The sequence below is a fragment of the Nicotiana tabacum genome, chromosome 4 (genome assembly GCF_000715075.1).
Source record: "Nicotiana tabacum cultivar K326 chromosome 4, ASM71507v2, whole genome shotgun sequence".
NCBI classification, from domain to species: domain Eukaryota; kingdom Viridiplantae; phylum Streptophyta; class Magnoliopsida; order Solanales; family Solanaceae; genus Nicotiana; species Nicotiana tabacum.
This window is the reverse complement of record NC_134083.1, coordinates 124056108-124083052: the sequence shown is the minus strand read 5'-3', so window position 1 is coordinate 124083052 and position 26945 is coordinate 124056108. Positions and strand designations below refer to the sequence as shown.

Genomic DNA, 26945 nt, shown 5'->3' with positions numbered 1-26945 from the left:
TCTATATATAATTGGAAAGCAAAAATTCAGTGTTTTGTTCGTGCAAATTGCTTTACTAGATTGACATAGTATTTATTTTTATCATCTATGTGGTAAAGACCTGCATATCTTCTCAATTCCATATTAGAACTGTTTACTTATAAAATAATAGATATGAGGCAAATATTCTTCTTTGTTTCGCCTCCTGTTTCTAAACTCTTTTACACAATCACAGTTAAATTTGCTGTTTTTTCTTAGAAAGAAGAAGTTATTCAGGTGCAGACAACCCCAAAGTAAAACACATGACAGTTCGAATTAGTGCATTGGTTAGTTCAACTTGTTAGTCGGTTATTTACTAGTTGGTTAACCAGTAGAGGAGAAGTGGTTTCTGCTATCAAGGTGCATCCTGTACTTAGATTGTGTCAAACTCAATTACAATAATCAATAGAGTCATATTCTTGAATAGGTTCTTATTCTTCATGTTTTGTAATTCATTTTTGGGTTCTTTTTTTCTCCTATAGCTAAATCTAATATTTCTTGAGTTACCCATCTAACACCTGGATGCTTTTTGTTCAGACACTAAGTCACTAACGTGCTAGTCATTACTCATTAGATACATATCTGTGGGAATTCTGATTGAATAATTGAAATATACAAGGGCATACACATCACTGAAGAAAATAATCAGACCACGGAAAGAGGGCTCTTATCTCCTTAACATTCCTGTTTAGAGTGCGTAGAGCTTGAATGTGAGGCTCGTCTTCCTCAACTGGAATTATCTTAGCAGAAGTACCTTTACCAAGATAGTCTACCACCCTGTTGGCTGCTTCAAGTCCCGTCACGTATGATTTCTCCTGTTAAACATAAATCTCTACTCACCAACAAAATACTACAAGCACTAAGGAGCTAAAGATACTAGAAAAGTAATGGTTCAAGAGCTATGACCTGTGACCATGATCCATGTCGGTTTACAATCCAGTCTCCAGCTATGAACAAGTTCTTAAAAGATGTTGATCCACCCATCATGTACTTGTAAGAACCTTTTCAAAGCCACGGAAGAAAAGTATGGAAAAAAAAGAAAGAAAATAAGTAAAAGATATGGTATTGTGGACCAAAGTTTCTCCCTTGAATTGTTTCTGAGATGTTCTGGTTGGTGTTTGTGAATTATAGCAAAACAACGCTCTTTGGATGAGTACTTCTGTAATATGAGCACTATACTTTTAGATTTCAAATCAAATTCTCCCTTGTGTATCCATATATGTTCCAACTCTTCAACTAGTAATCCCAGAAGGAATATGTTGGCACAAGGGAATTGTTGAGGTTCAAAGCATGTGAATTAAAGAGTTTACCGCGAGTCAGCAAAGTAAAGCCTTAAGAAACTCACCAGGAAAGAAATGTGTCAAAGACTTTGGAAACCTTTCAATTTCTTTGTCAACCACTTTGGCATTCTCAAAATCCTTAATGCACCTCGAAAGGCAAGACATCACTTTACTAACAATTCTATCATCCTTCAGGGGCATCAAGTCAGTTGCATGATACTGCACTGATTCAAAACATGATTAACATATATCAGAATTGACATTTGGCATAGCTCTTCATGTATTTAAGAAATTGGAAAATTCGGACCTATGAACGAAAAGTAAAACTTAATTCAAAAGAGGAAACCTGTACTTACAAAATCAGCCTGCACCACTGTTACTGGATCTTCCTTATGCTCATCATATATCTTATTTAAGTCGAAAAAAGTCCATGCGTGTGAATTATCAAACCCAGATGATATGTTGGATGCATTTGGAATGTTGACCTGTTGAGTCATGAATATACCATATAATAGAATAAGCTACAGTCAATTTTCTGAACATCAATTACTACTCCATACGAGACGAGCAAGATGAAAGAAGAGAATGTTATCAGCAGTTCCACAAGCAATGTGAAGAAAGCAAATAATATCAGAAAAATCATGAAGCAATATGGAAAAGACATCATACGATGATCTTTCAAGAGGAAGTTAGTGGTGCTAGTCGTCACTTTCCTCACTATGTGACCACTAGAGAATTTGCATTCCATCAAAAGGTAATTTTCAAGAACAACAACGGAGATACTTATATACTTAAGTGAAGATGAGACCAGTGTTTTACATATAAGAAGCTGCATTGGCTCTTTGTGTAACTTTAGATGTTAACAAGCAGAAAAACTGAGTAGATTGCAGCCACTTCTAAAATTTTGTTGTCTTAGAGTAAAAAGCATTTATTTTATACAGGCAAGATAAAAGTGCAATATTTCTTTGGATCACTTGCGACAAGTTCAAAAAGGACTTCCCAGTTCCCACCACATACCTTCCTATCAAGTTGTAGCTTAACGCTAAGTAGATCAGTACTGGCTAAGTTCAAAACCTTGAGAAACTCCTCTCTTGAACATAATGCTGCACTGCATGAAGAAAAACACCACATTAGAAATGGAAAGGAGAAGTCAAACCACTCCATTTCCTGGTGGTCATTGAACCATCTTGAGTAGATTTCTGAAGTTTTATTATTTTGGTTGGAGCAGTAGGGAGGAAGCAAGCTATTGCTGGGTCAGATTACACAAAACCCACTTGGCTGCAACTCAAAGATGAGGGTAGAGCGCAATGCATGCATTGCGACATGTGCTTTCACAGTAACTAATAGGCGCAGGCATATATACCTGTTCTGAATGATCTCCTTGAGAGTGGATACTCCGACAGCGAAGATTACAGCATCAGCCACAAAACTTTCTTTCTCACATACTACTTCAGAGATGCAGTTAGTTTCCCCAGTCACCAACATGTCCGTTACTTTTCTACCCTTTAGGAATTTGCATCCCTGAGTTTTGAGAGAATCCATCCAAGGCTCAAAAATTTGTTCTCTAACTCTCCCGCGACACCATGCCAAATCAAAGTGCTTCTACCAAACATAGAAAATGAAGAATCTATAAATTCATAAATCCCTGTAACAATAATAGAAGAAAAGATGGTCATCACTTTGTCCAGTCAGTGGAGCAATTAGATGCATGCATCAGTTTGAATCATTGTTTGCACAAAGTGGATGCACGTTATAATCAAATAACTGTGACACATGGAATCAGATTTCAATTTAAAACTTTCTTATGCCTGAAATTGATCAATCTGGAGGAGTTAGAAACATGTTGTTCAGAGATATAATGTCCCATAGCGGGTATATAAGGGTATCGAAGGGTCATAACCGACTTTACTTATTGAATTAAAGTTTTGGTTAGACGCTCAGAGTCCTTTACATAGTATCATATCTTTTATAAGCTCATTCTCAAGCTCATACATCCACAGTTTAGGCCAATGTATGTGTTGGGCTAAATCGGCCCAAAGATACTCTTAACATGGTGTGATACTGTCCGCTTTGGATCAGGCCCGCATGATTTTCCCAAAAAGGCCTCACACCATTAAGTGTATCAATTCCTTATAAGTAGCCGGGGCCCCATGCGACAATCCGCCATCTCCATACTCGTCCCGCCAAGCCATTGGCTCTGATACCAGTTGTTGGCTATAATGACACGAAGATATTCTTAACATGGTGTGATATTGTCCACTCTGGGCCAAACCTGCACGGTATTCCCCAAAAGGTCTCACACCATTAAGAGTATCTAACTCCTTATAAGTAGCTCATTTTTCTTTTCTACTTTCCATGTGGGACTTTGTTCGTACACGCCCCAACAATATGAGTCTTAAAATCGGGTTACAGGTGCGACTGAACGTTAGTATAAAATCCTAAGCCCTCATTACCTTAAGGTTTTAGGTGTTGAGTTATACAATGTCCATATTGAATATAAAGGATACCCAAAGTGTTTTATAAAAGGTTTCGATACTTTCACAGGATACTAGTCCAACCTTTTACAAGTCCTTTTCTAGTGTGAACCCTATATTTGGGTTTAAAGTAGGGGAGGGTGTTGAACGATATAATGTCCCTCATAGGGTAGAGGTCTTAAATAATCCACCTTAAGGTTTTGTGTTGGATGCTCTGATTCTTTTTCATAGTATTAGAACTATCCTATAGTAAACCCGTTCTCAGGCTGATAAGTTCGCGTTCAAATCCACATATGAACCCCAAAGTCCGGCTAACCATGCATATCGGTGGGTGTTAAGTTATATAGTGTCCCGCATTGAGTACATATATAAGGGCACCGAAACGGTTCTTGTAAAGATTTTGTACTACTACACCTATTATATTAAGATTTTGAATTGAATGCCCAGATTCTTTAATAATGTTGTATGTATATCAATACATATCATGATTATTGTGGAGTTTTCCTTTACTTCTTTTTGTCAGACCACTTCTTCCATGTGTTGACCCGGCTTTCGACATAATTAGTGGTACTTTATTCATCATTCTAGCAAAAGATTTTTGATAATTCACCAAAGTAGAGGGTCCCACACTTCACAGCTTTGTTCTGACAATATTAAAAAAATCTTTTGTTCTTTGTCTTTTGCTTTACCAGCCTTGAGAACTGATTTTCATCAAATGTCAACATCAATTGGAAAGAGCAGCATAATGCTAAGGACAAAATGCAGAAAACCTGATGAGCAACGACATAGTAGTACAGCACAGCAAGAGTGGCAGCAGCACTACATTGCTCCGCAGGGGCATATAGGCCGACTTCAATCAATGGGTCAAGAATGTCGCGATAAAGCCTTTCTGAGCACCCAAATTGCTTCAAAAGCTCCCTTGCAGTAACTAAATGAAATATTCTTCAATAAAGGCACTTCCTCAACATTATGTGTCTATCATTTGAACATGACTACGACCTATCCATGAATGAAGCTGAATGTTGCAGATATCTGTTACCTGGATCATATTTTGTCCAGGCACTATCGGTGTAGTCAAAATCTATTACTGCAAACAGATCAGAAAGCATGAGTAGATGGATTTGTAGCATGTATCTTTTTAGAGTTTGGATAAAGCATATGATAGATCATACTTGCAGCCATCAGAGGAAGCAATGTCAATTGATCCACCAATGGCACTCGAAGAAACTACAACCACGAGGATCTAAACTCGATTAGAAAGATATGATGTTCAATATTGTAGATAAAAGGTCAAGATAAATAAATGTGCGGTGACAGATATCTTATCAGTCATTAAGGATATACCTTACTGTATAATAATGATCCAAGAGGAGCAGGCAATTGGGGTTCGTTTTGGAGTACTGGAAACTGAACCTAAAGAACAGACCTTTCAGTAATGAAAAATTGCGAAAGCAGTTGACTACTTGTGGATCATTACTAGCACACACCTATTTTTTAAGTGATACTTCAGATATTAATAATGTTGCAAACTTGTATAAATGAGACAGCAATATGGTACCAATGAAGTCCAAAAGTTAAAACGTAAACACATGTGCTACACCATCCCTTCACCTCATATTTTGCATGTTTGGATCAGTGAAGTCAAAAACACTAGGAAAATTCACCTCCAATCCTTCTGCCGAGTACTGAGCAGATCTGGTCCAGTCAGTGAAGGGCTTGATACCAATCTCATCAACTAGATCAAATATATTTCGATAGGGATACCAGAAACCTAGTAACATATTCAAACACCTGGTTAGAGGAGAAAAATGATATCCAATGAGAAAAGTGGTAACTGCTCTTGGTGGATATGCTAAAATCTAGAGAAAAATGTGAATTCCTTAGACTCAGCCATCTAACTTTCCCTCTAAAATATCAGCATATAATGCTCTAAACCAAATATAGCACTACTCATGTTTTTGTCTCTCTAAACCAAATATAGCACTACTCGTGTATTTGTCTCTCCAACCCATGTTTCAAATAAGTGCAGCTGCAGATCCTCAAAAAAGAAAAAAAGAAAAAAAAGAGAGAATCAAAGCATAACTCAGATTGTTTGCCAAATGCCTATTACCTAGGAAGCGATATAGTCCAAGTCTGATATCCACTATTGGTTCCTATTATGTTTTTGACATCAGGACACCCAACATTTATACGTGCACTGGTTTATGTTTACGCTTTTTACCCTTTATTTATTTTCCTATGACCTGTCGAACAGTTTCTAATAGGAGTACATTTTAGCATAAGTTTCTCTAGAACTTATCCTAAATTTGAAAAATCAGAAAACTTTTGTAATACTAATGGTTTAAAGTATACAAGTAAAGAAACTTTGTAAAACTAAGTTCTCTTAATTATTTGATTGATTGCGAAAACTTATCTCTGCACGAGGGGGAGGGAGAACATGTATCAAGTGTCATCAGTAAATGTGGTATCCTACTCTCAGCTGTGTCTGTAAGAAAGTAGTTTTCAGTATCTTACACCATTTGTTTTAACTTTTTGTGCCCTTTTACTCCAAGAAAGAAAGAAAATACATGCAAGACATATCTTGTGAAAGGAATCCAGGTAACAAGTCTTAAGTTAAATTTGGCAGATTAGAGTATGAGTTAGCGGTATTACATGACTAACGCCAAATAGGTTACAACCGCACTAAATCCAACTGTATATTCTAAATTTTGGATAAGCTGATAACAAATGGAAAGTCAACTGGTTTATCTTTGTTCTTGCAACTACTAACTATTTTTGGAAAGATAAATTGTACAACCAGACCTATGATCAGTAAGACAATACTCAACTATGTCAAACTAGAACGCGAGAATCAAAACAAAATACTGGAGTAATCTCTTGAATTCGCGGGAAGTATCATTTACCGCGAATAGCCACATCGTCAGGGCTTAGGGATTGATTTTTGGGTCCAAATTCATAGCCACCTTCAAGAACAACGACCTCAAAGCCCTGAAATTGAATACAGCTTACAATTGCTTTGAAGTTGATGTAGGCTTAAATCAAGCAGCAAACCTGTTTGCAGAGATGGTGAGCAGCTCCAAGGCCAGCCCAGCCTGAACCTACTATCAGCACTTTCTTCTTCTTTTGACGTTCATTTATACTACTCAGTTGATCCTCAGCCCTGCAATAAAATCCACTTGGACAGTACTTAGGCCTGGTGAACGAAGCAGGAAAGAGTCTCCAGCTAGTTAGCATCCTGTTGAACTCCAACGGCTATTACCCGCCTTGATTTGAACTCGAGGCTCTGTGCCTAGAAATAACTATTTTGTTCAGTTAGGGTCCTTTTCTTTTCTCCGTATTTTTTGTGTACCATAATTATTTGTTCTCCAATTAGGTTTAGTGGTTGTGAATTTTCGTTATAATCCTCAATCATTGACGTATACCCTTTTCTATTGATGTAACGCAAGTTTGGATCTAGTGATGTCAGTTTTTTCTTGAATCTCGTATTAAAGTTTTGATAGTCCATCACAAGAATAATAAGATGCAAATTCTTCACTAATAGAAACTGCTGTTTGGTCGGCAAACAAGTTATCCCATCATTAATTATTCCGGAATTAGTTATTCTACCCTCCTATACGGATAAAAATAACACTACACTCCCAGAATAACTAATCTTGAGATTAATTATACCGTAATTTTATCTCAACCAAACGTGAAATAAACTATCTCAAATTTGGTCTCGAAAATAATTATCTCTTATCCCTCGTGCCAAACGAGCCCTAAGTTAAGAATTACAAACAAAAGCCACCTTTCGAATAGATCTAATCTTTGTTTCACAAAATGCAAATATGGATTCTCAACTCTTCCTTTTCTATCAATGGTACTGAAATTCCTGCAGCATTAGCTGACAAAATTTAGTGAATTTTGAAGATTTAATGAGGAAATAAGAATTAAATTCATGTTGATTTACACTCTCCATGATTGTTAGAGGAATAGTGTGCGAGATGAATTCCTGTTGTTAGCTCCCCTGTAAAGCAATCCATTTCTTAGGATTCTATGATATTGTTACCTGAATTATGTTCTGCTACTATCAATCGCTTTGCCAATATTAAGCCCAAATTCTTAATATTAAAAAAAAGAAGTTTAAAGAATTTGTTGATCAGTAGACGATAAGAGGAAACATAATTAGTAATGTGAAAACCTCAATGAAAAAAGAAGTCGTAGAGTAATTGTCAAAGGTAGACGCAAATTAACTAGTATAGGTAAATAAAACAGGAAAAAATTTAAGAGGTTTGGTTTTGGAACCAAACACGGATTATATATTCAAGCTGCATAGGCAGTCCACCTGATCTTATCCTGATTTACCAGTTAGTCAGTTACTACTAAAGCTGTAGTCAGAAACATACCATTAAAGAATTAAGTAGGCTTTGAAACATTTACAACCACCAGGTCACATAATTTACAAGAGGGAAAAAATACCGATAACTCCAAAGGAATAACAGAGGCTAAGTGAGACAAACTCGAACTAACATTTTGTGAGGATCTCTTTTTTCCTGGTCCCTTGTGCTCAAGAACTAAATCCAAGTAACAAATCCACTGAGATTCCGCCCTTTGTTACACCGGTACTAAATCCGAGTATTAGTCTCAGTTAGATTATGGTGTACATTTAAAAAATCCATAGACCTGCCTTTTATCTTTAAGAAGCTACCTCGTATTCACAAGAAAAGAGTAGTGACAACAACTACAACAACGATCACCTTTTGAAATAGCCATCAAGTAGCACCAACTTACGTTGGAGTGGTGCATGGAGCAAGTGTGTTAGGAGGCAGAGTGATGCCACCCCCTTTAACAGAAACATTAGGACTCTTGACAGAGCTAGCCCTGCTTACAACATTTGAGTCGAGGAAAACAACCACCACTGTGATGTCATCGTGGAAATGCCGACGGACTCCTCTATCAATTTTCTTCAAGTCTGAGTACCTCATTTCCCTTTTCTTTGCTGCTTCTTGCAATGCAGCTTTTACTAATCTTTTAGCAATTCCCTGCCAAGGGACAAATAAGATCTAAATGAGGTTCATCCTGCAAATTTCTCTTCTGCAAGGAGCAACAATTCTAGTGTCTAGAGTACATCATCTATGTTGAGCAAGCAAATTCAGAATTTATGTAACAGTTTTCCCATTATGTGCAAGGCAAAACTAGTTTTCCCGCTCCAACCAAACACCAAAAAGGGGAAAAACAACTTTCTCCGCTTGTGTTTTTCTCTAATAGTATATTTTGAAATAGTTTCTAAATCTTAGCGAGACAGTTTCTTTTGTAAAATGTTTTCCGGAAAATGTTCTCCTTCGTACCAAACATCTCGTTCCATCAAATCCCCTCCAAAGGCCCGTTTTGTTCTTTTTTTTTTCTTTTCCGGCAAATCCATTGTAAAGGGAAAAAACTTAAACACGAGAAAGAATCATGGCATTCACCGGATTACCTTGCATTTATGAAATTTAGCAGGAGTACTTGTTTGTGTAGTTAATTGGGGCCAAATGTAAAGCATATTGCTGTATCAATCTTCACAACATTTTTTTGTTAAATCCTGTCATATAACAGGTTAAAGAAAACAAAAAAACTGGTAAGAACCACCGAAGTGAGTAGCCTTAACCGGATGTGTCGATTACACGAATTATATACACAACTCATATTGTCTAAAACACAACTCATACTGTGACGTACCATGAATAGGAAGATATAGGATGTTAACCATAAAAGGATCAGATTTAGGAGCCAGAAAATGACAAAAAGCAATTACAATTTCAACTACAACACAAATCTACATTCATGACTTCATTTGCAATATTAATATTAAGGATTTGTGGATTTGGAGAAATTATAATGCTTTCCATGGAAAAAGTCCTATGTAAAATCACTAACAAACTAAAGAGATGCACGAGATATGGTTCAAATATCTTACATTGCGTGGGTGATTTTGTACAATATCGACAGCTTCTTGGTTACTTAGGTGCTCCCAAAGACCGTCCGATGCAAATATGACAAACAGATCTTGAGATTGCAAATGGTGCACTGAAATCTCTGGATCTGCGCTCAATATGGGCCTACTGAATGGCTCGCGGAGACGAAACTTAGCATATAATGGTTCCCTGTTGAATTCGGCTTTCTTTAAGTACACATCACCAATGGATCTTGAAATCTGCAAAATAAATTATGCTGATCATCCAGGAACTTAGAATATAATAGTATTTGAGTAATGCAATATCAGATTATCCAGAGACACAGACAAGAGTTTCTGAGTGATGCCAGACATGCTAAGTAAATTTCCTAAAAACGAGTCTCTGAATAATGGCAGATGAAGAATCTGTTATGGGAAAAGATCAAGATAGCTTATAAATGCTAGGACTACAATTATGTCTTGAGCAGCACAAAAGTTCAATAGTAAATGCAGAAGATTCATACGATTCCAAGAAAGTACCTAGCTCTATAATAACTTGTCTCAGCCTCCTCGAAAATTATAGCAAGAATCCAGAAGAAAGAGAGATTTAGACTTCACCCTACATTTATACTATTATTTAGCTCCGCAAGATTGCCACAGTTCAAATAAAAGGTAGTGAAGCATTTTCCATACAAGCTGGTACATTTTCCAGAACACAGAGGATCTCTTATTGATGTTAGGGGGTCTACCAAAAGAAAGCTAAGAGGAAAAACAGAACACAGGGCCATTTCAGACACCAGATAACCATAATTGCTCTGACTTTTCTTTAAACTCCTTATCATCACATGCATCTCTTAAAGGGAGGGAGTCTCTATAAAATTTCATTTGGCAACAGCTAGATTGGGATGTTTTGATACTAGATCTTTTAAGACACTGAGAAAACTCCGGGTGTGTTTGGTACGAAAGAAAATATTTTCCGGAAAATGTTTTCCGATTTTTTTACTTGTTGGCTTAAATGTTTTAGAAAACATTTTCTTCACGAACTTATTTTTCTCCAATTGGAGGAAAATATTTTCCCTATCAAGAGAAGGGAAAACATTTTCCAAAACTCTTTTTCAACCTTTCCTATTATGAGTATTTTCTTTTCATAATATAGAAAAAGTATTTTCCTTATTTCAACAAAACGAATACTTTCTTTTCATGATGTAGAAAAAGAATTTTCTTTCATTTTAACAAAATGAGTATTTTCTTTTCATAATGTAGAAAAAGTATTTTCTTTCATTTCAACAAAATGTGTACTTTTTTTTTTTTTTTGTTAAGGAGGGAAACCCGCAACCGCTACACTTGGTGCGCACTGGGTAAACCTCCCCCCTGTGTAATAGCCTGCAAACCACACAGGGGAGGTAAGCCGCACTAGGCAAGCCATGTGCGACATGCTCAACCCGTAAGGCATTGAGGGGGATTCGATCCCAGGTCATCCGTATGGATGACTGCCCTCCAAACCAACTGGGCAACCCCGAAGGGTTTATGTGTACTTTCTTTTCATGTTATAGAAAGAATACTTTCTTTTTCAACAAAAAAAAGAGTATTTTCTTTTTAGTTATGGAGCTCAAATTTCAACGTTGTTCTTGTGTGAAAAAGTAAAGCAGCACATTAGTTCTTTTTGGGTTTGTGTGAATTTTTAAAAAAATTATTAAATTCTCAAAGAAAATAGAGTCATGAAAATTTTGGTATTTGGGGGGGGGGGGGGGGGTAAGCACAGGAAACATGAGAATTTGGGGGAAGGGGGTGAAGAGAGTAGCATAAAAATTATTTTCCTAAAAAATATTTTATACTCTCTAGCCAAATACTAGAAAATATTTTTAAGAAAAAAGTTTTTCTCTTACCAACCAAACAAGGGAAAATAAGTAATAAAACCACTCATTTTTCAGGAAAACATTTTCCATGAATTTTCCTTCCTACCAAACACACCCTCAATCTTGATGACTGGTATCACATGCTTAAGTACCTATGTTCCCTGACTAGGATCTGGTCCGTTTCTACATAGGAAAACAAATATGGAACTTTATGATCCCACTTTTCTAGTTATATTTCTGTCGATGTGGGTCGCAGTTGCATCGAACATCGCTTAACTAATGCAAATCGCAATAAAATCAAGAATCAAATAAACTGCCAGTCTAATATCTGCCCCACGATCAAATTTTTTGTTAAATCACTTTGTGAAGATTGAAGGAGAAGAAATAAATCAAAGGGCACATCTTTATATTAATCATAAAGCAACAGAAAGTGCATCAGAAACTAGACGTTTTAAACATATAGTGCATGCAGAGCAAGGAATTAAGTAGGCAATAGAAAAAAAATAGGAACTTTTGGATCCTGTTTGGGATGTAATATCGATGGAAAATGTTAGTAGTCATATAAACTTTGCTTCTTTTTTTTTTTTTTTGAGAAAGAAGTTCAGCAGAGTATTGAAGGCCTGATCCAACTTCAAAGACGCTATACATGCCTCCAAATAGGGCAAAATGTCAAAGTGAAAAGACGAACAAAATCACTTTATAGAAGATCTATCACTACATTTATTAGTTATAAATTTGATGAATAATGAACAAGAGTGACAACTCTAAATTCTCATTTTTAGAGCTATAGGTGATTCTTAAAACCTTAGACGCAAATATATCATGTCTACCAGATACACCAGGATTCACTAGCGAGAAAAAGAGCATTTTATGAAGTAACAAAATGCCCCATTAAACTCTTCCCATATATTCTTTCTTTCCCCATGTTCGAGTAAATAGTAAATACCAACTACTTGTTTGACTTCAGTCTCGTCAGTAATCTCCTTGACCAAAGAATTCCTTCCAATATTAGTAAACCACTTATTTGACTTCAGTCTCGTCATGGTAATCTCCTTGACAAAAGAGTTCTGATACTGGTAGAGTAGCATTTCCCATAAGGATATCAAAATCAAAATCATTTCACTTCCAAATGATTCGCCACAAAAATCAATTACTAAAAGGGAAACGTAAGACGTGAAAGTGATGCTTTACCCTCCAGTGTGTCTACTTCTACAGTGATACTAATTGCTAATAAATGGAATTATTAGAATTTCTATGGGAAGAACACTGTGTAATTCTCATACTGAAATGGTACTTACAGCTCAGAAACACAAAATAGGAACTGCATAGAACCGCAAAGGAGAAGGTACCTGTATAAGGCCCTTCACACGCCAGACATTGTGCTTTAGAACTACTATTTGAGGGTCATCTGGGTGCCAAGATTGCAACTCCTGTCTTACAGATTCAATACTTGCGTTGTGTTCTGCAGAGAGCTGAACGGCAAGTACCTCCCCTGTTGCCTTGACAAACCTACCCAGGACTGCTCGAGAGTCACCAAGGTTGGCAATATATAATGTCCCATTGCAGATAACTCCAACAAGACAACATGATCCAACAGCAGCAATCTGTGGTTTCATCGGCCATTGTCTTGATACAACAGAGAGGAAACCCTCTTCTGTTGCTTGAAATGCCTTTCTAATCACGTCCACAGACATTGATTGCTGCTCAGAACTGAACCCTGCAAGATTAGAGGCAAGAAGCTAAGTGAATAAGCAACAAAACAGATTCAGCCCCCCTCTGGTCATGAATGACCCAAAAAAGCTCAATAATGGAAAGAAGAAGTTACTCTTGAGATGTTGAAAGAGGTGATTATTGATGAATCTTGAAGTCTCAGGACCGCCATGGCCATCATAAACTCCAACAAAGGTACCATAAGGACCAGAATCATTTAAGCTCAAGCAGCCAGATTCAAGTTGGCTCTGGTCTTCCAGTAGATTATTAGCTTGAACTACAGCCATTGAGAACTCTCCATTAAAATGTTGTCCAATATCCTTATACCATAGAAGGCCATCTTGACGACCGCCGGCATCTGAACCTGTATGAACATGTCCATCTGCCCTTGGCTGAAAGCAGGCCCTCAACAAGTTCATTAATCCAGATGACATACCTCATCTCAGTCTCCACATTTAGCAGGACTCAACTCAAAGCTGCCTTTTATAAACCTCAATTTTGGAGTAGCAAATTCTGTGCACTGCAAGTCAAACAACAGCATTAACAAACAAGATCAAAATGAAAATAAAAGGGCATCAATCACTATCTGGAAACTTGCAACAGCCAAGCAAATGTACATCAAGAAGCCACCTTTAGTTTAACACTTTAAATCTCTGGATGCAAATACCAATTGCCGCTTCTAGTTCAACAGAAGAAGTCAACAGCAATAAGATAAGAAACTTTGAAAATATAAGTGGTCAAATTCACAAAATTTTAACATAGAAATGTATGGCCAACCAATTTGATCCAGAAAGTCCAAGTTATGCAAGAAAAATTTAAACATAGCCCATTTTTTTCAAGAATCACAAACACTATCGGAAACCAATTCTACAATTAATAAAGCACCAGAATAGTTCACCAAAATTAAGTATCAGATAAAGGGATAAGTTCAAAAGAAAAAACAAAAGAACTGACCTTTACAGTTGAAAAAGCAAGAAGATCTGAAAGTGAAAGAGGTTAGATCTGTGGATCAATCAAATCAAAGGGAAAAAAATAAAGTTTTTTTTTTTTGGTCACTTTTTCTTTAAGGATGAATATGATGATGGAAGATTATACATAGATAGAGAGAGAAAGTGAAAAGGGAGTGATATTGAGAGAGATATTTATTTTGTTGGATTGGGCCAAACTGAAAGTATGGTCTTTGTCAGCAGACAAACCCCATTAAAAACCAACAATGGAGAGCTTGAAGCCAGCAAAGCAAAGGACCAGCTTTGGGCTCCACACCCCCCAATTCTTGAAAATGTAGAAGAAAAAAAAATTACTCCTACCCAATTCAGAGACACAGAGTCAATGATGTATTTTCTGGATTATAATAGTCTACAAACAGTCCTGCATGGAATTTTCCATGAAATGCCTCTCATATGGGATGAATAACTATTAGGACACATTGGCTGGATATGAGGACAATTAAATATTGTTTTTCCATACTCTATTGTAGTAAATACTACTAGTACTGTTCTTTTAAGTCTCAAGTATTTTCATCTTTTTCATCTGAAGAGAGGAGAAGCAGAAAAATAATTTACCTCCTAATTCAAAACACTTTTGTATTACGCAAATACAATTTAATTATTTTCAAATATATGTGTAAAAAGAACAACTTATATCTTTTACGTAAATATGTAGATGTATAAGGCAAAAGAGTGTTTTGTTAGTGTTGTCAAAGAGGCTGCATTTACTCCACTAAACATGTCAATGGTAAAGTGCCAAATCCAACAATTAATATGCTCAATTATTAATAATGACATATGCATACTTATACAACTTATAAGGCTCAACCAAATATTTTTTGAACATTGGAGTGGGTGGAGAAAGTGTAGGCCTGAGGTTGTTGTACAGAAAAGAGAAGTCCCTGATCCATGGCCTAAAAACAGCAACTGTAGGGGAAGCCTTTTTTGTGTTATGACAAATAAGAGTTGCGCCGACCTTTAATTGGAAGTTCCAACTAATTGGCTTGTGAATTGTGTTTCCACATCTAATCCAGTTGTGCGCTCGAATCTGTTTGCTCATTTTGATTGCATTCTTTCTATTTCCTATGCTCTTTTATTTTTATTCCAACTATTCTATATTCTACTGTAATTTGCTCCAATAAATGAATTACTTATATAATTTTCTAAAAAGTCTCTCAACAATTATTACTCATTTTAATCAGCGATAAAAGGTAATTTAGCAAAGGAAATTTAAGTGGGAATAGTGTTGACTGTCACTCATAGTGCAATGGTCGTTTCTATAATCAGTTATATATACGAAATAGCAAAGCCCTATAGGAGTATAGTTGTAAATAAAATTTTATACTACAATTTTAAATCAAACATAAGTTTAAGTTATAGACTGTATATTTAATTTTGTAATACAATAATAAACTAACGACCGATAAAAAAATTTAATTTTAGTAGTACAGTGCAGTATAACTTATTTCTTAACCAAATTACCCCTCAGTTAATAAGTACTTATTATTTTATACTAGTTAATATTATTTTGTACTATAACTATTGAGTACTCCTTTTGAGTACCTATGTCATACGTAGAATAAACTGTCACTATTAGGATTAGAAAAAAAATTGCCACAAAGATTAACACCATATCTACGCTTTTTGTTGTCAATGAAAAAATGCCATATGTCAACTGCAAACGAAGGATGGCTACTTTATTTTACGAGTCTTGATTTAGCTGGCCGACTTTAAAAGAAATTTCAAATGGATGGATATGCAGCTCCATTTAATTAATCAACTGAATATATTTTCAGAGTACCAAAATTTAATTATTTACTGATGGTTTCTCTCGCTTGAAATATTCTTTTTTCATAAAGTTGTCCAAAAATAATAGTAGTAAAAAAGAGCTGACAATTAGTACCAACAACTGTGTACGTAAAACTGGAAACAGTTCCGGTGTAAATGCAGAACAACTCATTTTGAGAGTCCATAACCCATTTGTCATTCTTTTTGACAAAAAGAACGGAAATACGTGTTAAAAAAAAAGAAAGAGTTACCTAACTATGTATATCTTAACGGACGTTTTGGACGTTAAGGTATAACGCTCTTTAAAAGAGCGTTATACATATAATGCCTTTAAAAATCGCGTTATGCCTGGGCTGATAAGACAGATATGCATAACGCGGTATATAAAAGCACTATATGTATATCGCTGTTATATACCGCGCTATACATAGATAAAAACGGCCCCCTTCCCTTCTTCCCCACGATTAAAACCAGTCCCCTTCCCCCATTTTGTCGAAAATTTTCAGCGCCCCACACCCCATTTTGTCGATAAAAAATTCGAGTGGACCCCACACATCCCATAAAAGACAAGATTGTTGGTCCCACGTCCTAGCCATCCATTACTATTGTTGTGGTTTGCTTGTTTCGGACTCAAATATTCAATTCTTCAACTTTTCCGAAAAAATAAATCGAGGTATTCCGATTTAGTTTATGTCGAAACTCGTATAAATAATGCATATTAGGTGTTTTGAATGTGTTCCATGTTGTTTTGTATTTTTTTGCGTTTAAACTGTATGTTATTTTTATCCGGATTAAGATATTAGTGTTCTAAAAAAATATGTAAAATCATTATTATTTGTTAATAAAAATGTTAATAAATTACTTTACTGTTTTATATGTATTTTCGTGAATGTTTTGTGATTAAAATATATTTGTTGATTTTATCTAGTTTAGATTATTTATTTGTTTAAAGACTAGTAATATAGTGCCCTTTTAGCTTAGTAAAATGTAAAGCCTTTTAGCGTAGTATCCATATTGTTTAAGTATATCTTATACTGATAGATCAAACACAAACTCTGTCCAATATACAAAAAATAATTATTTAATTTACAAACAAACATATAAAATTATGAAACTAACATGTAAAATAATAAAATTGACACACATAAGAATTCAGGATAGCTTGGTGCTAATGAGCCTTAAATATCGAGCCTGGAACCCATATGTGAATACTTTATCCAATAAAATATTATATAATTATAAAAAAATAATTATTTAATGTACAGAACAAACATACAAAATTATAAAACTAACATGTAAAATAATAAAATTGACACATACAAGAATTCAGGATAGCTTGGTGCTATTGGGCCTCAAATATTGAGCCTGGAACCCATATGTTAATACTCTGTCCAATTAAATATTGTATAATTATAAAAATTAATTATTTAATTTACACAACAAACATACAAAATTATGAAACTAACATGTAAAATAATAAAATTGACACATACAAGAATTCAGGATAGCTTAGTGCTACTGGGCCTCAAATATCGAGCCTGGAACCCATATGTGATTACTTTGTCCAATTAAATGTTGTATAATTATAAAAAAATAATTATTTAATTTACAAAACAAACATACAAAATTATGAAACTAACATGTAAAATAATAAAATTGACACATACAAGAATTTAAGATAGTTTGGTGCTACTGGGCCTGAAATATCGAGCCTGGAACCCATATGTTAATACTCTGTCTAATTAAATATTGTATAATTATAAAAATTAATTATTTAATTTACATAACAAACATACAAAATTATGAAACTAACATGTAAAATAATAAAATTGGAACATACAAGAATTCAGGATAGCTTGGTGCTACTGGGCCTCAAATATCGAGCCTGAAACCTATAGATATATACTCTGTCCAATTAAATATTGTATAACTATAAAAATTAATTATTTAATTTACAGAACAAACATACAATTAATATTGTTTAATTTACAGTAGACGACATGGACGTGCCGCCTATGTATCCCGGACCTTTCTGCGATGAGCTATTAGTGTTACAGGGCGATCATAGGTCTGCCCACGTATGGGAGGGAGAGTTACTGGCCCAGACTCTCCATACGAGGAGAGTGGACGACATGTGGGATTTTATGAAGGACAGAGATCTCCATCCCCGTGTAGTCCAGCGCCTGCGGGTTACGGGCTTCTATAGGATTTTGGAGATTGGGCGGCTGCAGCTCGACTGGTCTTTGGTCACGGCCCTGATAGAGCGGTGGCGACCGGAGACGCACACATTCCACCTGCCCATTGGCGAGGCCACCATCAACGCTGCAGGACGTGGAGGTTTTATATGGGCTTCCCGTTTGATGGACTGCCCGTTGCACTGCCTCAGGCCATGAGAGAGATGACGCGTGGGCAGTATTTGGACATGCTACAACAACTCACTGGTTTCAGGCCACGGGATGATATTGCACACTCAGGGGCCAGTCGCATGAGTTTGACAGCTATTCGACAGCATTTGGAGATACTGCACCTCGACATCACTAGCAAGACAGATGATCTGCATATTCACCGGTATACGAGGTTGCTGCTGCTCTTTATGTTTGGAGGGGTCTTGTTCCCGAACACTTCGGGGAACCTAGTCAGCTTGAGATTTCTTCATCATCTTCAGCGGCTAGATGATTTACCCCAGTACAACTGGGGTGCTGCTATTCTCGCCTACTTGTACAGGCAGATGTGTCGGGCGAGCATGGGCACCCAACATGACGTATGTGGATTTTTGCCGCTGCTACAGGTGACAACATATTCGAATACTATATTCACTATAACATATCTAGTAAAAAATTATCTTAAATTTTACGTCAACTTTGTATGTTAGGTTTGGGCCTGGGAGCGGTTCCTGCAGTTACAGCTACCTCTACCACCATTACCTCCGGATGTACCACCTCCGTTTCTCCCTCTAGCTAGGAGGTGGGTTCTCCGGCGGGGATACGTACATGTCTACGAGGCTCGGCATAATCACTACCTTTGCAGGGATTTGTTGGATATGCTGGAGGGCGCACAGGTAAATGTATACCTAAGTTTACTTGGTATAACTTCACATGTGTTGCGCATACTCACGTTTTCTGTTGTTATTTAATAGTTCATCTGGACTCCATACAACGACGACTTGATAGGTGGCCTGCCCGATTATTGCTCGGTCGGCCGACTGATTTGGAGCACTTCCGTCCCGCTGATGTGCCTCGATATTGTGGAGCACCATACCACGGAGCGGGTACTTCGCCAGTTTAGCCGTCCGCAACTTGTACCGAGAGGGCCCACATGGGAGCCCACACATTATCAGCGGGATGATCGTTCCAGGGTGGACGACGCACATGTGGCATGGCTAGAGGCGCATGTCGATACTTGGGACCGGCGAGTTGACCTGATTCAGCCCCCCCCCCCAAAGAGCCTGATGGACACCTTCATGAGTATATGCCCTGGTACCGCCGCGTTACCCGACTTTTCGTCGGGAATCCCATTCATCGAGCTGGCGGTCGGTACGTTCCATACGCCGGGCGGCACGAGGCCCTGGTATATTTTCTGGTATTATTACATATATAACTGTAGCATAGTGTTCTGTAGTTTATATTTTATACGTTGTGCAAGCTATTGGCCTACATATAGTCTACCAGATGGGATTGCAGATACAGCAGCATGCCGGCGAGGGAGCGGCCGCTTTGCACGATTATGGCCGGCAGGTTGCAGAGGTGGTTGCCCGGACACTGCAGCGAGCCCGAGAGGATCAGCGCTTAGGAAACGACCCTGCTTATGTGGCGCCAGAGCAGTACTAGCGAGGTAGGGGTGTCCCACGAGGTAGGGGTGCCCCACGAGGTAGGGGTGCCCCACGAGGAAGGGCTCCCCCATGGGGTCGTGGTGGGCGGCGAGGAGGTGGTCCCCAGCAAGAGGGCATTGAGGGCCCTGTTGATGATGTTGATGCTGATCTGCCGGGTGACCTTCATGAGCCGGACGAGTATCCCAGCATCATGCCGTCATACAACCTTGGGCTGCAGCTCACTCCAGAGACTTCGCAGGTGACCCCGTCAGGTCCATTATTGACCACGGGCATGGACATTACCGGAGAGGATAGGGATGCATATTTCCCAGGCCTATCGACCGCTGCTGAGGATCGGTCGACCCGAGATGTGGATAGTGGGCACCGACTGAGTTATGGCTCATCATCGAGAGGTGCTGGGGAGCTTTCACAGGCGCATGTATGTTTTTATTAGTATTTACTTTAAATTTGTTTTTTCTTTTCTCATTTATTTTCCATAAATAACTTTATTAATTTTCTTATTAAGGCTTCATCTTCGCCCGTCACGGAGGCCGCTTTGTGCGATGCTGACCTGGCTAAGACGGATGATTATATTCAGGAGCCCGACGAGACCTTGGTAAGACAATTTAAATTGTTGTGACTTAATATATATTTTCCTATACTGAGCTGACTTATTCTTCTGTAGGTTACTACTGGACCGACGACCCATTCTACCGATCCTGCCAGCACTACTGATGATCATGCTGCAGCGCATCCTGCTATAAAGAGGCGACGTGATGAGGATGATCCTGATAGCGTAGCCGGGCGGGATGGGATGCATCTCAGGCCAGCGGCTGCATTGAAGCACACAGGTTGTGGAACACATTGATTTTTTTATTTTTTTTTGTATTTGATGTAAATATTATTTTATATAAATAATAGCAACAATTTTTATTGTTTTCGTTATATGCGCATTATGTATATATTTCTCGGGTTCTTCGTTATTTTAATACTGCAACACAAAAACAAACACAAACACAATAACTTAACATAATTTAAATTCGGCACACATAATAAAAATACATGACATGGAAAGCATAAAGATAAAATACAACACTCAACACATACATTGGTTTGTTTAGTCAACTATTCTCTTCTTCAACCACTCAAATTGATCCAACGGCTTATTTTTTTCTTCTTCCACCTCTTTTAGTTTCTCCTTCAACGCTGCAATTTCTCGTTTATACATAACCACATCACGTTCGTATCTTTTGTTCAAATCATGAATATACTGCAAAGTTTATTTGTAGCATTCCTGCTTACAAGGTTCATCAATCCATACCTCAAAATTGCAAAAAGGTTCGTCGAAAATCCTATAAAACTTGTTCACACACATCCAGTATCGGCGCCCAACTTCACCATCATCCCAACAGTCCACCATCATACATTTTTTGCCGCACTGGCACCTTGGTACATAAAGACGTTCAGATATTTGTTAAAGCAAAAAAAAATCCTGCTTTTATGGAGAGTTTTGCTATTGGTTATTGTTAAGCGCAGAAAATAACTAGAATGCGCCCGTTATTTATAGGCAAGACAATACACATAACGTAGTATTTAACCGCGCTATGCTTACATATAACATAGTATTTAACCTCGCTATGCTTCGCGTATTAAAGAATCTTTGGGATACAAAATAACTTTTTTGCAGGCGGACAGCTTTTCAGTTCGACAAGACAACACACATAACGTAGTATTTAACCGCGCTATGCTTCGCGTGTTAAAGATTCTTTCGGATACAAAATAGCTTTTTTGCAGGCGGGCAGCTTTTAAGTTCGACAAGACAACACACATAACGTAGTATTTAACCGCACTATGCTAACACATAACGTAGTATTTAACCGCGCTATATATATTCACATATTTATCAAAAATCTTCCTCCTCTGACAGTGTATTTTTCTAATAATAATTTTATCGTGAAATTCGAAGGTCTACTAAAATATTTTTTGTTTTTTAATCCAATACTATATTTGATTACATGAATGGGAGGGAGAAATTCACTAATTTACTCAACTGAAAAATGGACCATTATCAATAAGATTTAACAATAATGGAAACATAATTTTATTTGATACATCTTGCAACATAAACAAGTACATACACTTATTACAACTACATTACGAAACCCAATTACTACGTGTATCCTTGATAATTGGGCACATTAGAAGAACTCCCACCAGGAGCTGGATTACCACCGCTACCCAAACCAGCCGAAGGACATTTTCGACGGGCATGTCCTGTTTGCGAGCATATACCACATTTGCGCGCATAAACGGTATCGCTAACATCCATTTGGTTCCATATACGCGTTCTCTTCTGCACCTGTATTCAACGCAAAAACTCCTTGTTATACACCATTTTAAATGGTTCCGGCGGCCAATAACCCACTGGCTGAAAGCACCCGATGGCATGTGAGCACGGCATGTGGTAGATGGACCATTTCCCACAAGACCATAACCTTGTAGATTCATTTATGGTATATACATTATTCCCCCAGTTTTGATGGATAGCGGTGCAAACTTCAAAAATATTTCTGTCATGATCATACTGTAAAAATGAATGCCAATGTGCTCGCCGCCTGTATTTCTCAAATCTCTTTATCGACAGTGGCATAAATTCAACACCCCTTTCCATCAATGACGTTGCAGCTGCATGCCTTTCAACAAACTTCTCTGCCATCTGCTTGAACTACATGTGCACCATGGCAGTGACAGGAAATCCTCTTGCCGACTTTAATAACCCGTTGAAAGACTTTGACATATTTGTAAAATCCTAACGCCTTTAAATAAGGCAATGCCTAGCTCGGGGGCTGAATTTTTGTAAGTATAGCGCTCTTTTAAAGGGTGTTATACCCATTTGAATTATTGTTATGTCAGTTAAACGCAGGAGACTTTTGGTGGCCCATAAAACATGTATAACGCTCTTTATAATTGCGCTATATATATATATATATATATATATATATATATATATATATATATATATATATATATATATATATATATATATTGTGAATTTATATATGTATAACGCTCTTTTAAAGAGCGCTATACCTTAACGTCCAAAACGTCCGTTAAGGTATAACGCTCTTTAAAAATAGTTAAATAACTCTTTTTTTTTTACACGAACCATAAATGGGTTCTGGCCCCCTCATTTTGATCCATAAAAGCAGTAGTCTGCAGACCACAAAAATATTTCTGAAAATGGAAGTACTGGTACTTACTAACAGCTACTTAACTTATCTCCTTGATTTGCATGAATAGTCAGAGACAGAAGGAGGCTCTTACGAACAGTCTTTTCCTTTTTGATAATGACCAAAAGTGATAGCCAGAGTTTTTATCACCAATCGATATGGTGGGACAAGCCAAATCAGAGTTTCTAGATTCTACGTTGAGAATAGAGAAATTTCGCTTCCCGTTTATGCCACACCAATCTTAATTAATCGGCCAAATTGTATAGAATACCAGAGCATTATACAAAACGTGATAGCATGGTTTTACCCACCGGGCCTCCAATTATTTTTTAATGGAAAAATATACTGTATCGTCACTTTCAAAATAATAGTAAAAAATTGTATATTCTTTGTATATATATAAATTATGTATGTTATATACAAAAATTATACAATACAAATTTAATATTTTTTTTGACTATCAAATATAAATAATTTCTGACGCAGACTAAAAGTAATAATACCCCTTATTTAAGGTTTGTCATTCTTCGCTTAGTGTCCCAGTTAGTTTGGTAAAAATAAGATCACAGAGAATTCTAGTAATCTAGTTTCGAACACTGTAGGAATATGACATGTGGTGTACAGAGACTACAATAGGCTTGTTCTTGATTAATGTCCGAGTAATTAATCATATGGGAAACCCAAGTGTTATACGTTTTTGAGTTCTGCACATCCTAATTTAAAAGGGTCATACTAACCATTTACTATCGAAAATAAATTATATTTATTGTTGATTACACACGTTCTGACCTCGCTCAAGCTTAAGACGAGCAATAATGGAGGTCAGAGAGATAGAGAGAGTACATGACGAAGAGAGAGAGAAAATATCTGGAATGAACCGACCAACTCTATTGATATCTGTATTGACTATATATACAAACTTGCCTAACTAAATGAATAGCTAAAATAACCTCTTTACAAATTAACTAACCACTTTACAAGTATCTAGCCACTTTACATAATTAAGCCATCTCAACCCCCCCCCCCCCAAGTTGGTGGTGTGGAAAACACTGCCAACTTGTATAAAACTGCTGAATGTTTGACTCCTGTTAGTGCTTTTGTTAGAACATCTGCAAGCTGGTCTGTAGTTCCTACATGATGCAGTGAAATCAGCCCCTCTTGTAGCTTACTTCTCACAAAGTGACAATCGACCTCTATATGTTTGGTTCTTTCATGGAACACTGGGTTCCTTGCTATGTGCATGGCAGACTAGCTATCACAGAACACTGCAATGGGCTTGGGAAAGGAACTGTAAGTTCTTCAAACAGTCTACTAAGCCACACCAATTCCCCCACTACCTTCCTTAGAGCTCTATACTCTGCTTCTGCAGAAGACAATGAAATGATGTCATGCTTCTTGGATTTCCAGCTAACAGGACTACTGCACAATAATACAAGGTAGCCACTTACAGATTTCAGGGAATCTGGGCATGCTGCCCAGTCAGAATCACAGTAGACCATGATAGTATAATTTGTATCTCTAGACATGAATATCCCACGGTTGGATCTCCTTTCAAATATCTAAGTAGATGAAAGACTGCTTTCAAGTGAGGTTCTCTGGGGTCATCCATGAATTGGCTCAGGTTTTGTACATTGTAGGCTATGTCTAGTCTTGTATTGGTGAGGAAATTGAGCTTCCCCACTAGTTTCCTATAGTAAGTGGGGTCTGTCAAGGTCTCTCCCTCTTTGGCCTTGAGCTTGACTATTGGGTCTAGTGGTGAAGTAAAACTATTGTAGTCCATGCACTAATACTCTTTGAGCAAGTCAAGGGTGAACTTCCTCTGAGATATTATCACACCATCATCCCTATAAAGAACCTCTAATTCCAGGAAGTAGTGTAGCCTTCTCAGATCCTTTTTCTTGAAGCTGTTATTCAGAAACACCTTCAAGTCTTCAATTTTCATTGTGTAAGTTCATGTAACTACAATGTCATCTACATACATTGCTATATAGACAGTTGAATTTTCAGTTTTCTTGTAAAATAAAGAGTAATCATACATAGAATGTGCATAACCCCTTGAACATAAGGCTTGTTTCAGCTCATAAAGGGATTTGTTAAGCTTGCAAACCAACTCTGAACTATCTACAGCCAGGCCATGTGGAATCTCCATGTAGACTTCCTCATTCAGGTCCCCATGTAGGAATGCATTTTTTACATCCAATTGGGATATATGCCACCCCTTCTTTACAACAACAACTATTAGAGACCTCACAGTTGTCATCTTGACTACAAGAGAGAATGTCTCTATATAGTCAATGCCTGCTTGTTGAGTATGTTCCTTCACAACCAACCTAGCTTTGAGTCTCTCTACACTCCCATCTGCTTTATGTTTTATCGTATACACCCATTTGCACCCTATAATTTTCTTCCCAACAGGTAAGGGCACTAAATCCCAGGTGTGGTTGGCATGTAATGCTTCAAACTCTTGGTTCATAGTTGTCTGCCAGGCAAGATTCATAGCTGCCTCCTCATATGATGAGGGCTCATTTTCACTGCAAATGTATCTCACAAGACTTTGGCTCTCAGGATTTAGATCATCAGGGGAGACATGATGATTTTTAGAAAATAAAGCATTGAGAGAAAATAGTATAGTTGAATTACTGTGAGCAACAAGTGATGATGATTTTAATTTTGGAAGTGAGTGTAGATAGTCTTGTAAATATAGTGGTGTTCTGTGAGGTCTTTGTGATTTTTTTAAGGCAATGGATGTGGGGCCTGGTTGATAACCAACTGGTGATATTCTTTGTCTTGAAGACTATGGTGTTTTAGATTATGGTGAGGAGGTGGAAGATTCAGTTAACCTGGAGGATCTCACAGGTGGTAAAGGAGTATCATGCTCAAAAGGTTGACTATGAATGACACTTGTGCCATCATCACTATCACAGAGATGTTTAGTATCCTTAGGAGTGTGATCAATGAAAGGGGCAGGATTAAAAACAGAAGGAAAAAATGTGTTTTCAGATGATAGAGTAAAAGGAAACACACTTTCAATGAAGACAACATCCCTGGAGACATGTATCTTTTTAGTGGCAAGACTTAAGACCTGGTACCCCTTGACTCCATAGGGATAATCTGTCACGACCCAAACCGCAGGGCCGCGACGTGCTCCCGGTGTCTTACTCAACCGAATACCAATATAACATATCTTTCTTATCATACCATTATGGGTAAATGGGCCAGAAGGGTCGTCATAAGATAACCAAAATAAAATAAAAGGTAATACTCGATATAGGATGACCGGACATGTAATACAAACTTATACATATGACATACGGGCCTATAAGACCAAAATGATCCATCGTACACTGAACATAGGTCAACAAGGCCATACAATCTTTCATATACATGACATCTATCTACAAGCCTCTAAGAGTACATAAACGTCATAAAGGCCGGGACATGGCCCTACCATACCAATAAATACATGTCCAAAGCATACTGACCAAATAAGTAACTCCGGAGTAAGTCGAGTGTACCCACACCTTCCGCTGAGCTGATAGCCTACTAGGAGGACTCTCAACCTATCTATCGGGACTTGCAGGCATAAAATGCAGCGTCCCCATGCAAAAAGGGACGTCAGTACAAATAAAGTACCAAGTATGTAAGGCATGAAAAGCAGTATATAATAGACATGAAAGAAACATGGAGTAAAAGACTCAACCTGTAAGTCTGAATAGCTCTGTGAATCATGAGACATTTATAATGTCATGCATATGTGTATAAATGTCATATCATGCATAGGTATATGCGTACATAACATCATCAAACCGCTGAGGGCATCCCATCATATCATCTCGGTCTCTATGGGTGAATTCATCAATGTATACCAGCTGATCAGGTGGTAG

The 26945-nt window shown here is 37.4% G+C and overlaps 3 protein-coding genes across 9 annotated transcripts; all 3 read right to left on the bottom strand.

The window, feature by feature from the left end:
* Positions 1-364: 364 nt before the first annotated feature.
* LOC107771531 (uncharacterized) lies at positions 365-7138 on the bottom strand. 6 transcript variants are annotated; one of them, XR_012708924.1, is made up of 13 exons: positions 6824-7138; positions 6676-6760; positions 5437-5543; positions 5117-5185; positions 4945-4999; positions 4812-4859; positions 4543-4700; positions 2662-2900; positions 2316-2406; positions 1655-1783; positions 1364-1522; positions 925-1019; positions 365-833 (listed from the first exon to the last, which is right to left on the bottom strand). XR_012708924.1 is itself a non-coding variant. In XM_016590914.2 (13 exons), the coding sequence occupies exons 1-13, from the start codon at positions 7004-7006 to the stop codon at positions 648-650; spliced, it is 1599 nt and encodes a 532-aa protein (XP_016446400.1). In that variant the 5' UTR covers positions 7007-7138; the 3' UTR covers positions 365-647. The 6 variants fall into 6 exon arrangements, 5 of the variants coding, with proteins under 5 accessions (XP_016446400.1, XP_016446401.1, XP_075108489.1 ...); XM_016590914.2 differs by having other exon boundaries at positions 1364-1517; XM_016590915.2 differs by having other exon boundaries at positions 1364-1517; positions 2662-2897.
* Positions 7139-8159: 1021 nt separating this feature from the next.
* LOC107771532 (putative protein phosphatase 2C 46) lies at positions 8160-14524 on the bottom strand. 2 transcript variants are annotated; one of them, XM_016590919.2, is made up of 5 exons: positions 14204-14524; positions 13365-13769; positions 12889-13256; positions 9708-9944; positions 8160-8793 (listed from the first exon to the last, which is right to left on the bottom strand). In XM_016590919.2, exons 2-5 carry the CDS (start codon positions 13681-13683, stop codon positions 8539-8541), a joined length of 1179 nt encoding a protein of 392 aa, XP_016446405.1. In that variant the 5' UTR covers positions 13684-13769; positions 14204-14524; the 3' UTR covers positions 8160-8538. The 2 variants fall into 2 exon arrangements, with proteins under 2 accessions (XP_016446405.1, XP_016446406.1); XM_016590920.2 differs by lacking the exon at positions 14204-14524 and adding an exon at positions 13880-14160.
* Positions 13692-25003, bottom strand: LOC142180100 (uncharacterized). The gene is made up of 3 exons (XM_075251026.1): positions 24852-25003; positions 24399-24480; positions 13692-13769 (listed from the first exon to the last, which is right to left on the bottom strand). Exons 1-3 carry the CDS (start codon positions 25001-25003, stop codon positions 13692-13694), a joined length of 312 nt encoding a protein of 103 aa, XP_075107127.1.
* Between the last annotated feature and the right edge of the window lie 1942 nt (positions 25004-26945).